At 47.6% G+C, this 14177-nt stretch overlaps 1 protein-coding gene across 1 annotated transcript in view; it reads right to left on the bottom strand.

The window, feature by feature from the left end:
- The window catches only part of ZNF536 (zinc finger protein 536), a 228458-nt gene that overhangs the window by 130365 nt on the left and 83916 nt on the right, over window positions 1-14177 (bottom strand). Inside the window, exon 3 of the mRNA XM_058530954.1 lies at window positions 11092-12663. Coding sequence (XP_058386937.1) covers window positions 11092-12663 — 1572 coding nt within the window. The remainder of the gene's footprint in view (window positions 1-11091; window positions 12664-14177) is intronic.

Genomic DNA, 14177 nt, shown 5'->3' with positions numbered 1-14177 from the left:
AATAGCTGTGCCGAGTTCCCCAACTTTAACCTTGAAAATGCACGCTGTTTGCTCAAGAGGCAGAATCTGCTCGTGCAGAGACAATAGTGCCAGTGTGCTCCTGCATATTTAGGCATGTAATTTAATCGTCATGACATTTCTTTGAGAAAAAGTGACTATACATGAGCAATAATCATCTCCTAAAGTTTAGATTCTTTCCCTCCCATCAGAATATCTAAATTTCATCAAAGAAAACATATTTCCCAACATGTGTAAATGAAGAAGTGGATTTAAAGACTCTTTGACCATAAGCCACAGAGCACCCTTCCCCTCCTGGTCTATCCCATCTTAAGTCACAGTTACCTCCTTGAAACCCCACTCTCATCTGCCAAAGAGGCCTCTTATCCACCTCAGACCAAGGGGCCATAGCTGCTTGGAAAGGGTCTAGGCTGTAGGGCTAAGGGCAGGTGCAATAGCGATGCTGTGGTTGCCCAAGTCTGAGTGCAAACAGGTGGGGCTTGTTATAATTCCAAGTGGGCATGGCGGTGGGCAGCAGGAAACAGAATTGCCAGCCCCCACGCAGAGCTGTGAAATGAAGTCAGCTCATTCCAGAGGCCTGAATCCACCCCGCCCCCTCCCAGCAGCAAACAGGATGTTAGCGAGCACTCAGCTGGTGAGAAGGGAGCTCTTCCCCAGAGGTGGGAATGAGGGGAGGTGGGTGGGAGGCAGGGGGTGCTGTGAAATGAGAGGTGGGAGGAGGCTGGGAATCGGTTTATAAAAACTTGAGAAGAGAATCCACAAAGGTCTCCTCTAAGCTTGAGAAATTACCACTGGGGAGCGACTCAGGAAATACCCCCCGCTTTAGAAGCGGAAACGCGCGGAGACCCCGTGAGGGGGATTGGGCCCTCGTGGAGGGAGAGAGAGCAGCAGATGCCCGGATACGGGGCTCCAGGGAGCCTTCCCACTGTCAGCGAGGAGCCGATGATCGGTTCCTTCAGCGGCACTGCCTGGATTCCCAAGGCTGCCACTCTCGCTGCACGGGACACCTGACCCTCGTCCCTACCGCCTGGCGAGGCCAGTGCTGTGGGGTCAGCACGGGTGTCTGGAGTGTGCAGAGTGACTGTAAATGCTGAACAATGTCGGGGCAATGCCTTCAGCCCTGAGCAGAGGCACTGAGGCCTCCAGCAGCCTTCAACAGAGCCCCTCCTCCTCGCCTGCGTCCCCAAGCCTGAGGCACTGGTCCAAAGGGGCCCTGAAGGGTGCCCCGGGCCTACACGGAGTGGATGGCGGTGAGCCCTCCTCAGGAGCTGCAGACGTGGCTTCTCAAACCAAAGGGGCTTCCGGCTCCTGCGGAAGGGAACACGCAGCGCCTCCTCACAGAGGGGCACGTGCCCGTGGCAGTGATGCAGGCCTCACGGAGCCGTCAGGAGGCCAGAATCCAGGAAAAGCCTAGAGGCATTCTCCCTCACACCACACCCCTCTTCCGCAGGGCAGTTCCCCAGACTCAGTGGCGCTTGAAATAAAGATGAAACTCTCCTGGAGTCCTTCCTTTGGCTCAGGCTCTGCCTACACACTGGTGGTGGAAACTGGCCCTGCTCGATGTGGCCATGTGCACCCGGAGCCTGGTGGCTGGGGTCACTTCGCTTTACCTTGGCAGGACATTTTGGGGTCCATTATGGTTTCCACCCGAACCCACAGTGTGTGCTCTCTGCTTCCCATGAACAGAATTAGGAAGCAGCTGTGGGCACAGAGAGCGAGCAAACTTCTTCAAGGTCTACACTTTTCATTTGGGGCTTTCATCACCTGCTCTCAGACTCAGAATCTCTGAGCTGTCATTGCTTCCCCCAAATAAGAGACAACCTAATACCACATTATGGTCTTTGGGGTTGGGCTCACTTGAACACTTTCTATGAGAAATACTGGAGGGAATGTTTCAAGGTGTCAAGATGATGCATTGGTCCTGTGGCTGAGGCCAAGGTTGTTCAAATGGACATTTCTGGGCTTCCAACCCTCGTACACAGGACACAATTTATTTGGGAGTGTGGGGACCAGCCTGGGGCTTGGGATTCTGTCAAATGATGATAATACCTTTTCTCCCACAGGCTAAGTTAGACACGGAGCAGAGGTGTGCATGGAATTTAGAGGCTTACAAACAGCCCCAAGCAAAGAAGCTTGAAAACACTGTGGAAGTGGCAGGACCCTGAAGTCCAGCTCGTGGACAAAAAAAAACAACACAAGTGAAAAGCAAAACCCTTCCTTCCTGTGTCCCCCTCCATGATGTGGGGTGGGGGAGAAGGCGGATGAAAGCCTGTTGCAACCAACAGCACAACCAAAACATCCCAGGGGACAAAAATATCCCAGACTCCAAGGATTTGGGGTACCTTTCCATTCAAAACTACCCCTCACAGGATGAAAAGAAAATGTTCAGGTTTGCTGCAGGAAGGCTGGGTGTGGGCAGTCTCTTCCACACCTGGGATGTGGGACAGCAGCCCGCACACTCTTTGCTCCAATTCTCCCCCATCCACAGGGCCTGTGAGCAGTCATGGGGTCTAGACACCGGAAAGTCACTTGTACAGAGAGATGCGCAGGTGTCTGGCTCTCCCCAACCAGCCACCGTCACTCCGCCCCCATCCGGAGGTCCCTTTACATCAGCAGGTTTATGAATTGTCACTCACTGAGCCCCCAAAGATGGGTGGAACAATGCATCAAGCTGCCCAGAAAACAGCCCTGGAACAGCAGCACGGGTGTCCCCTGAAGGTCCTGTTGAGGCTTCCCACAGACAGAAGGGTGTCAGGGGTGAGGGGTATTGTGGAAGGAATTAACATAATGACTCCAAACTGCACTAATGTTTCACAGCTTTTTTTTATTAGCAATACCAAGATAAGTTATTGAAGCATTTTTAGTACTGTTTTACATTCCATTCATAAATGACCTAACTTGAAACTCAGCATACAGCACACTTAAAGATATAGTTTGACACTTATTCAGAAAGCTACAATTATTATAACTTACATGCCTTCATTACCAGGAACACCTTAATATATCTTCTAATTACTTCAACAATAGTCTATTTCAAAGCACATGATAACCCAGTACAAGTTTACACAGTTTGCTTCAATCACCATTTATAAGTTGCGAATGTCAAGGTGCTGTTCACTGGAATTCTACTGTCATCTGTTCCTGGTTCATGTGACGACCTGACACAACATTAAACTAGCAATATTACTGCTTAAATACTATGGAGAAAGATAATTACTGCACTTTTCTGTATTCTTCTAATGTGTTACAAAATACAGGACAGTCAGACACAAGCAGTAATGCCAACGAAACCATCGCGGGACCCACCTCTAGAAGCTGTGGCAAGCTGGCATAGCAGGCCCCCTAGTCAGGTTTTTCACAGGTGGAGGGACCTCCAATGCACCAGCATTTGTCAGTCAGGATTCACAACTTTGAGGGAATTTTCTTTCCCATTCAAGTTACTAAGCCTTTGCAATCCGTGACTAACAGTGGACCATATGGGCAATCGTTCGAGCCTCCTGATTCTCTGCTATATATACTGTGGGTTGGTGTGCTGTGTGTATACACATACCTATGCCAATAGCAATTATTTATTCAACACACATATGTGTATACATTCTTCTCTTGACTTTACACGATTAACAAGCTGCAGATAGCCACCGAGGAGCACGGACAGACAAGGGCAAGTCCAGCTAGACCGACTAGAACAGGGGCTGTCACTTACCTGCAAGAAAATGTGCAGATTCATTAAATAATCCAGAAACCATGTGGGCTAGAGGCATTTTAAAGCAAGGGCAGGGCCACATTCCCTAATTGTTTAATGGAATAATGACAATAAAGCAATACTTATAAAATTTGGTCCTTCCGTCTCTGGCTAGAGCAAGAATAGTCTATGTGATTAGAGCAGGTTGGCAGCTAAGTGTAGAGGTGCTGTTGATCAGCACTAAGTAATACGAGATAATTAGTACTTATTGGAAACCTGGGCTGTGCACACAACACCTGAATATAAAAAGAGAAAGAACCTGATTCCTTCAGCAGCTGAGATGTGGCCTGTCTCTAGACGGTGTCGGTGCCGACCATCCCTTTGATTCAGCAGCCTAAGAAAGCAGATGCCAAAAGCTTAGCTGAGGATACCTGCACCCAGCTCAGGACAGTGATGGGCTCACTCTGTTCCTATTTTACATGGTGGTAGCCGGGCCTGCTTGGAAAGCTTGCATTTCCCCAGGGATGTGGGTGTCTGCTCTGACAACACCCTCTTCTCTCAGCATTCTTCTTCCTCCTTCCCAATCTTAAGTCATTAGCAAGGAAGAAAAATGTGTGTGTGTGTGTGTGTGTGTGTGTGTGTGTGCGCGCGCGCGCGCGCGCGCGCGCGCACGCACGCGCGTAGAGTTTTCTTTTTTCGAACCACATTGCTTGGTTGCTCTCCTCCCACCCTCAGCTTGGTCCTGGGCAGCAGGTATCATGCAATCCAAAGAGAATATGGACACGGCAACCAAAATGAAAGCTACCAGACTTTTCTCCTGCTTCAGAGGCCTGTTGATTCACACAGTAGCTTTTGGAGCCGAAAATATGCAGCAAAAGGAAAAGAACATCAACAAGGCTGAATGTCACCAGTGTTTGCCGACTTACAGACACCATCCATTTGTTTGTTCTGAAATGACGAGTGGACCATTTGGCAAATACAATGGTATTCACACAACAGTCCTGTCATCCTGCAGTGCAAACGCCATCACGTCACTGCATTCCCATTTTATTTAAAAAGAGGGAAGGGGTGGAGGAGAAGAATGCCAAGATAGTTCGGAGAGGGCTGCCATCCAAAGAGGCTGCCTCTTTGTCAGCACGGTGCACACAGCAAGGCTTTGGATGAGGGCAGGGGTGAGCACGCCCATGGCTGCTGGTTTCTGTACGAGAGCCCAGGGGACAGCACCTGTGCTCTGTCCCACCGGAGTCAAAGGGAAAGGCTCTGCAGCCGGTTGTGAGACAGCCAGCAGGCAGGATGGGGTGGGGATTTGCATTCACTTAAAGGATATGCTCTTGGTCTTCAGGACAAGCCAAATGGTCCTCCCTAGTGGGGTCTAATACCAGGCCCTGCACACACACTATTCTTGGGAGCAGACTGGACTATGGAAGCCAACAGCCGACCCGTAAATGCCAAATCAGGTAAAGAAAGTGAGAGCAAAGTTGTGCTTTATCCACAGTCTCTGCATGCCGATCCACAGGAGAATCAGCTCATAAAGAAGAGGAGAGGAGGAATGAGTGCTCGTTTGGCTTTAAATAAATCATGGCCGCTCCAGAGACAAGACCCGACAGGTGAGGTCCCCTGGGTGTCCCAGAGTAGCTGCCCTCCCTTGTGTTGGCTGACCCTGGGCTCTCGTACACTTGACAGATTTGGATTGGGTGATTCTCTTCCTGTGCCATTTTCCTATTGTAACCTCCTTTCTTGATTAGAAGTTACTGACTTCAGGGCCACCCTTAGAACTGAGAATCATCCACAGGACCAGAAACATACCAACTTTCATGGGCTGTGCACCAGTAGCCTATGCTCGGAGTGTCTTCACACGCACGCGGGCGTCCTCATGGTGCTGTCACATACCCCAGCCACGGCTCCTTTGGAAATCTCTAACTGACCACAGACCTTAGCCATTTCTTCGCCAAAGACTGAGGCTACAGGACTTCCTATCCCAAAGCATTTGCCTTCTATCAGGGATAGGATCGAGTAGAAACTGAAATGGTGTGACCATTGTGATGAGATGTCATCACAAAATTGCCAGAATCGCCTTCCAAGCTAACGTTCTCAGAGACCAAGACACAGCTATCAATGACTAGGCATGGCAGACATGAGGAAATAAGTCACGGTCTCTAAAGCCTTGATGGAAAGTAAGATTTGTGCTTGCTTAGTGCTAAACAGACTATTGCAACCAAAAGATGTGTCAACACTGGCATCATTTCCCCACGCCATTCACATGTGGACGTTCACCTCTAAAATAAAATACCAACTCTACTGAGAATCAGTTATCCAAGCTCTTAACCCATCACCTCATTTCATGCTCATGCCTCGGTGCATCAGTGAGGAAACCGAGCCTTCCACAGAGCAAGCTCTCCTCAGAGCCCAGACAGAGCTCCTGCCTCTTCCTCCTCTGCCTTCCTTGGCCATGATGCAGGCGGCTCTGGAACCGCCATGAGCCACGGAGCGGGGTGCTCTCCCGGAAGTCTTTAATACACAGGCAGAGATGTGGCCTTCCAGAAACAGGTACACCAGGCCGACTGGGTCTACAAGGCCTCTCTTGGGACGGTCTCTCACATCGCTGGCTTTGGCATCACATGGCAATAGATGGAGCCCTGCAGCTGCTAACTTTGGTCCTCTCTGCACCATCTCCCTGGGGGGTGCAGCAACCGCAGACAGGTCTCTGCCTGTCTTTTTTAGGGGCGACCACGGCAACATATCCTTCTTTACACTAGAGCAGGGGTCAGCAAACCACGACTGGTGGGCCAATTCTAGCCCACCGCCTGTTTTACTAAATAAAGTTTTATTGGAACACAGCCATGCCCATTCGTTTAATTATCACTCATGGCTGCTTTGGCACTACACGGCAGAGTTGAGCAGTTGTGAGGGAGACCACATGGCCTGCAAGCCTAATGGATTCACTCTCTGGCTTTAAGAAAATAGTTGCCAATCCCTGCTTCAGACTGTGTAGCTGGTAAAATGGTAGCTGTTTTCAGACTGCCTATGCTTAGAAACCAACGAGGTTTTTGGAGGACAGAAGTCCCTTTTTAAGAGAGTTCAGTTTGGTTATCCCAGTTCATTTCATCATACATTTTAGAATACATGAGGTAAAGGAAGTTTCAATGGACCATATCTTTGTTTTTAGGAAAGGGGTCCCAATTCTCTCATTGCTGTGAGAGAACCCTTAGTCTCAGGCATAATTTGAGTTAGCAAAGCCAGGTTCACAATAACCTGAGAATAATAAATTGGGAATATTAGGGCTATTGCTGTTAACGGCCTTGCCTTCTCACTCGCTTCCTCCTAGGCCCGGTGGGTCACTTGGCCTGGAAGCCACTGCACAAGGACCTCATGCCCATTACAGACATGCTGACAGATTCTCCTTGCTCAGCCTGGCCTCCCTGAGTGGTGGTTAACTCCAGAGCAGAGCTGTGAAGAGTAAAGAAGGTTCGTGCTCTTCTCACTGCCTTTCCCTTAATCTGACTTGACTTCTTCCCCATCAACCCTACCCCTGGGGTCACAAAAGGACACAGAACAAGACTCACAACGGCTGCCGACCATCTGTCTCAGGTTCGGAGGCAAAGAGTAAGGGTGACCTGGTTGCTCTCCAAATCCTCAAGTTCCGTGACCCGGCCAGGCAGCCAGCCCCACAGGTGCCATGCAGCCTGGCATATGTGCTGTCTGGTACACAAAGAAGCCTGTGCTTTCCATGCTCCCTCAGATCTCCAAGCTACTCGCTGACCCAACAGTTCATCAGATTTCTCAGACTGGACAAGGTGGTGGTCTGTCTTGTCCTGTCAGTGGATGTGAATGCTGCTCTGCTCTGCCCTTGCCCCCTAATTATATACTCATGTGGATCTTGTCCCATTACAAACCCAACAATACCGAGGGCATGTCCAAGTTCTCTGATGGCATGGGAGTGCCCTTGTGCATTATGTTCTTCAACAGAATAAGGAAATGTGGACCATGCCTGGAGTCTGGAAGTCACCTCAACAAATGGGAGCTTTGATTGGAGCAGGACTTCACGTAAGAAGATCAGGCCCATAGTGGGCCCTGACCCCACTCTAGAAGCAACAGTGCATGTCCTCCAGCTTAATCCAAGATGGCGCAATCTCCTCCTAGGGATGATCTGTAACACATCTCCAATAGGCTAATGTATTGTCCTCTGTGGAAGGATCTTTTGAAAATTCATGCCAAAGCTCTCAATGTTGGCACATGCTAGAGGCCTCTTCTACCCAACTAGCTGGGTCGGCCCCTCTCCTCATTGTCTCTCTCTTCTGCACCAGATTTAGAAAGGTATTGGCTAGGAATGGGCAGCGCACATTGGCCAGGACCCCAGGGCCATGACACCAAGGAATGTAGGACCAGAGTTTTAAAAGTTAGGAAGCAGGCATGCAGAATTAGAGAAGCACCTGGGAGTAGAGCCTATAACATGAGTGTCACCACAGACTTAGGGTTAGAAGCCACCATCCCCAACTCACCAGCATGTGTCAGAGGAGCTGCTGAGCTCTGTGGGGAGTCTACATGATTTGAACAAGGATTTTACTGATGCTTCTTCCAACACGTTTACACCCCATGAGAATAGAAACAGACAGACATCAGCTCCTCTTCCAAGTCTGTTTCTAGGGGCATCAAATTGGGGATTCGAATTTACTAACCAGACAAAATCAAACCCCAAACTCTTCTGAGATGAGAAATATTGGAATAATTCTTTGGTTTGGCAAAGCCCAGCTTCTTGGGGAAGCCAGATATCGAGCTGGTGGTTCAGTTCAGAAATCCATATCTCCTTTGAGTGGAGCACAGAAGAGGGAATAACATTAAGAATACTTGATTCCTTGTGCCAACAGCATTTCCACCCTTGCAAAGTCAAGCCCATGGGGTTGAAGTTCTCAACTACCATTTGTGCTTCTTGCAATGCTAGAAAGAGAGTAAATTAGACTGTAAGAAAAATGCCCATTTTGTAGCCCAATGGATTTAAGTTTTCCTCCCAGATATCAACTCTTAGGAAGGATGAATATGTCTGACCTTTCTGGGTACTGGGATGCCAAGCAGCCCGCGAGAAAATAAGAAGAAGATTTTGATTATGGTGGGCCAGATATGGGAGTGAGGGAATGAGAACTGGACAGGGTCAGGCCCATCCTGGAGGCAAGAGGACAGTTCCTCCACCCCACCCCAAGCAAATAAGGGCCTTCCCTGACCGCTTCCAAGCGAAAGAAAGAGGATGCAGAAGAAATGAGGCCAAATGAAATGCAAAACTTGTGCTCTCTACAAACAGGCAGTTTCTGGCCAGACTTAGTTTTGGTATCTTACCATGAGTGCCAGGTGAAGCAGTGGGACATGGACCCCAGCCAGGGAAGCAACCGGGATGCCTTTCAGCCTGGCTGGCCTGAAGGTCCTCATTCTCCGTTCAGGAGAGAGGCCACAACTTACATCCCAGGGTCTGTGGCCCAATGGCCCAAAGGTTACCTAAGCAAAGTCTTGTGCAGGTACCCTTGAAATGGCAGGGGAGTGCTGTGAGCCGTGGTGAGGAGTGTCTGAGAGCTGCGGCTCAGAGGGAAAGGGCTCACAGGACAGAGCAGGCTCCCTGAGGCTGCCTTCCCCTCCACCCTCCCCTGAGCAGAAGGACACCATTGGGCAAGCTTCCTCAAAGGCAGGCAGCCTTCCTTCAGCATTGGTAGGAAGATGGGAAAATTAATAGGGGGAATATGAGCTCATTTCAATAATAATGAGCTTATGAACATGCCAGGTTTTGATCTTTTCTGATGCATGGATTCCTGGCAGGAACTATGGTCCTCAGTAGGTATTTGAAAGAACTGAAAATAGACTTTAAAAAAATCCCCAAACAACAATAAAAAAGAAAATACCCCAATCACAAACTTAAAACAACAATGAAAAAAAGAAAAAGACTTAAATGTTGCTCCCCCAGAAGAAAACAGAAAAAAAATTGGACTGACATAAAACCCTTTTCTCCTTCTTTTAAATATTGTTTTTAACAGCTTCAAAAGTAATGAATTGTATGTGGCTAAAAATAGATCTGGGGGTACTGGTTAATGGGGCCTTGTGAATCATTCAGCATAAGGAACTGTCAATATTTTTTTGAGCTGTCAGAAATCCATTTAGTGATTTTTGACAATTCAAAAAATATTTCTGACTGCTTGATCCCGTTCTTAGTGAATTAGGGAAGGAGAGGAAAAAGGAAATATATCAATTTAAATTATGAACCGAGTCCAGCTTCCTGAATCCTATTCTGTGCTAAAACGAACATCAGGAATTGGAGATTAAGAAATACTCCCTTCCATTTTCCTTCCTTCCTTCCTCCCTCTCTTCCTTCCTTCCTTCCCCACTTCCTTCCTTTTTTCAACAGGTGAAGTAAAGTGACAGAAATCTATTCATAGATTAAAGATGGAAAGGTACCATGGTCATTTGTCTCTAGCAAGGACATTTGGGGCTGGGAATAACACACTGAGCTTCTATTCAGAGAAAGACTTTCCAATATGAATATCTGGGTGCCAAGAGAATGACTTTGATCCTTTCTGCCCACCCTGACATTCATTTGATCCAATTCTAGGCTTCAGATTTATTATTACTCCTTAAGATCTGGAATTACTTTGGGGTAACCATATTCTTTAAGGAAGTAAAGAAGTGCCAATTTGCTAACAAGATCAGGCAGGCATAAATCCATACACACAGGATCACAACACTGCTCACCAGGGATTTCACAATGTACATTTCTTGTTAGAACAACAGACAGACAGGTGAAGAGACAGACGGACAGAAGGCAACAGTAGAAGGCCAAAGCCACAGTAACTGCCATTTGGTATGTCTGAAGATGGATCACAAATACCCCCAAACCATCTCCCTACTTGGAGCGAGGGTTGCTTTTTTTCTACACTGTGGTTAGTGTGATATGCTGTTAGTATCCTCTAAGTCAATATAAAGAAAAGTTGAAGAAAGCAGATTTGGCTTAGCAAAGCAGTAAGGAATTGTCTTTAGGCATCTATGCATAAGTTGAAAATACTGAAAAGTTTGCAAGTTACCATGTCTCTTTTTCTTTTTTAAATTTTTTCCCCGTCAAGTTATGGACTAAAACCCGGAGCAGTCCACACTGTGACACACCCCCCTTCCTTCTCCACGCCTTCTGTACAGGCATTGCAGATCTTTATAACGCAAACTGGAACACAACGGCACAAGTTCTAAAACTTCTAAATGAAATGGACTTCCATGATTGTCTATACTGCACATACAGCATTGTTGGGTTTTTTTTTTTATGTTTAGTTCAAAATTTGTTAAGGGATAAGTCATTCTGTTTAAATGCACAATTCAGCACTGATCTTCTGGGCAATGAACTAGAGGAAGAGGATTCTAAAACTTACCACACAAGTCTGGCCTCTTGACACATCCAGAATTTGCTGTGCTACTTGCAAGTCCGTTAAAGGCTGCTAAGCCCTCAGAACTGTAGGCCCTGAGGACCGACAGCATGTTCATCGGCTTCTCCAGGCCCTGGGGCCCCCGCTCCGGCTTGGGCAGGCCCGCAGAGGGGTCCTGGGCTGGAAGAAGGCCCGGGCTGTGCCACTGTTTCTCCGACGCCTGGGGTAAAGGTGAGGCCAGTCCCTGGGCGGGCTGCGGGGTGCCTGTGCGCAGCAGGCTGTCCCCCCCGTCACGGCTGCTGTCCTTGCTGAGGGCAGACTGGGGCTTGCTCATCATCTCCGGCTCCGTTTCAACATCGTCTTCATCGTTGTTCTCTCCCTTGGAGGAGTCCATGTCCTCCGAGGAGGCGATGTCGGAGAGGTCATCGGTAGTAGTCTTGTTTGTGGTTTCGGGGATCAGGATCGGGGCGTCATCTTCTGAGTGGGCCTTCCCATCGGGCTCCTTGTCGGGGCAGGAACTGGGGGCCCCTGAGCCAACCATGCCTGGGTAAACCCCAAACTGCTTGTAGAAGTCCGATGGGAAGTTACAAAATGCGGGCTCCACGTGGCCCGGCCACGTGCCGCTCTTCTGCTCTCCCAGAGTCTCTTTGACCTGTCCTTGGGCCATCTTCTCAGAAGCAGAGTCTAGAGGCCCCATCATGTTGGAAAGCGCCATCTCTTTGCCAGATTGCACTGAGGGCAACAGAGCCATTCTACTCGCCTCCCGGGCTTGGTCTTTGCAATTGACTGTCACCCCGACAACACTGTCTTTGCGTTTTGCTTTGCCCAGGTGGTTGGCCTGGAGATGAAGAGCCATTAGCTCCATAGATGACGTCGTGAATGCACAAAACAAGCAGCCGTGCCATGCGATGCTGTCTTGCACAGTCACTGACGAGCCGGGGAGGGAGGCGGCGTCCGGCCGCACGGACAAGTCTAGAGGCTCGTACTGAGACTTCTCTGACTTCCTCGGGGCTGCCTTACCGCCAGTCTTCTCCTCGCCGCCGTCCGCCCCGTGGACTTTCGCGGAAGGAGGGTCAGGCAGGCCTTTGTCCTTCATGTCCTTCTCCTTCTTCAACGAGCTCAGGACAAAGCTGTCCATGAAAGCTTGCAAGGACCCTTGGAAATGCACACCGTTGTTCACAATACTTTGATAAGCTCTTCCGATTTCGGAGAAGTGGGTGCTTTTGGAAGGAAGGTCGGCGCCTTTCAGGGCGTCTGCAGGAGCCTCAGAGGACATGCCGGTGGCCTGCCCCGAGTGGTCCCCAGACGAGAGCACTCCTGATGTCCACTGCTGAGCGGCAGGGCCACCTCGGAAGTCGATTCCGGGGAGACCCTTAAAGGCCCCCCTCAGGATGTCTGGCCTGATAAACAAGGCGGCTTTGTTGGACAGCTCGTCCCTGTGCTCTTGGTTTGGGGGCTGTCCAGACAGCGGCCCGGCTCCGTTCTGTCGCTCCCGGTGGTGCCGTTCTAAGTGGTATTTTAAGGATGCTGACTGGGTGCCGGCATAATCACAGTGCGGACATTTGTAGGGCTTCTCACCTGCGGATTTTGGTACAAGGAGAAAAAAAAGTGTTTATCTCATTTTGGTGTGCTGAACAAGGCTAGAAGGATCAACATTTGTTCTCAGAAACAAAGCAGCTCAAACTAATAATTAGTTAGAGAACAACTGTTTTTAATAGAAGAATAATTCGTACTCTTAAGCTTTTTTAATGATTTTGTGCCATTTGGGACTATTCAGGAATGACATACTATCTACACACAATTAGCTATCTTTTTCTTTATCTAACATGTGAAAACGGCTGTAGATTTAAAAGCTATGATTATGAAAATTAAGCATAATAATTTCAACCACAGTGATCATTAAAAGTAGAAGTTTAAAAAGACAAAGTATGTAACAAATGGGTGGTTGCAATATTTTGTGTATACAATAGCTCTAAAATTTGTTTAAATTATACACATGGAAACCATTTTTAAACCTAAAAATTTTATGGCACTGTTACGCAAGACTGAAATGAATGATTTAAGTCTTGCTCTGCAGTAAATCATGGATATAATTAGCAAATGGCATACTGCACAAGTAATTTATCATTATTTGGAGGGCACCATTCCAGACGGGCTCAGATATCTGCAGACCTACTGCATTGTTTCTAAATAAAGAACTATAAATACTGATTCTATAAAATATTAATACCATTACAGTGCATTATGATTGCAGCATGTAAAGACATATAGTTAAGATTAAAAGCAGTCAATAAAACTTAAAAGAAAATGAGTAATAAAAAGGCACAAAATATATTTAGTTTCTGTATTTGAAATTAACATTATCTACTGGTCTTTGTAGTGCCTTAAATTTGTGCTAATGGCAAACCTAATGCTCTGGTAGTAAAATGTGTAATTTACCTATAATAAGCGCTTTCTAGAGAATAAAAATAGCTTTAAAGAGTGTTTTAAAACATATAAGATCATTTTCATGAATTAAATATTTATTTAAATTCAACACCCAACTTCTATTGTTCTTTCCACCAAGGAAAAGATACCATAATATACACCTTAGACCCGTCCACATGATGGGATAGAGGAAGAGAGGAGGGTAAACAAATGTGGATTTAAATATATTCCAAGAATTTGTTAGCAATCCAGGGTCTTTTCTAGACTTTGGAATTGAAAAGCTCTCTGGAGGGAATGGGACTGTGACAGTCCCTGTTGGCTTATTCACAATAGCAACCTGTCAATATCCACAATTATTTTTTCTGAGGAAACTCAAAATGCCCCACCCCTTCTTCTATTCTATTGTAAAAAAGACTGAGGTAAAAGGCAACAGCAAATCATTGGTGAATGGTGTCCTCTGAAGACACCGTCCCATATCCACTCTCAGCTGACACTGTGTCTCTCATTCTCCAGGCTTGGGGCATTTGGGGGTAACACACTTGATAGGGAGAAAGAGGACTCTTGGACTTGGTAAACAAGAGAACCACTAGCCCAGGTTCTGAGCAGGGGACTCCACGTCATCTCCAGATCGTGTGCCGGAACCTTGGAGACACTATGCCCACCTC

The sequence above is a fragment of the Diceros bicornis genome, chromosome 34 (genome assembly GCF_020826845.1).
Source record: "Diceros bicornis minor isolate mBicDic1 chromosome 34, mDicBic1.mat.cur, whole genome shotgun sequence".
Classification (NCBI taxonomy): domain Eukaryota; kingdom Metazoa; phylum Chordata; class Mammalia; order Perissodactyla; family Rhinocerotidae; genus Diceros; species Diceros bicornis.
Note: the sequence above shows the minus strand (reverse complement) of the source record. Positions and strands in the feature narration are given on the sequence as shown.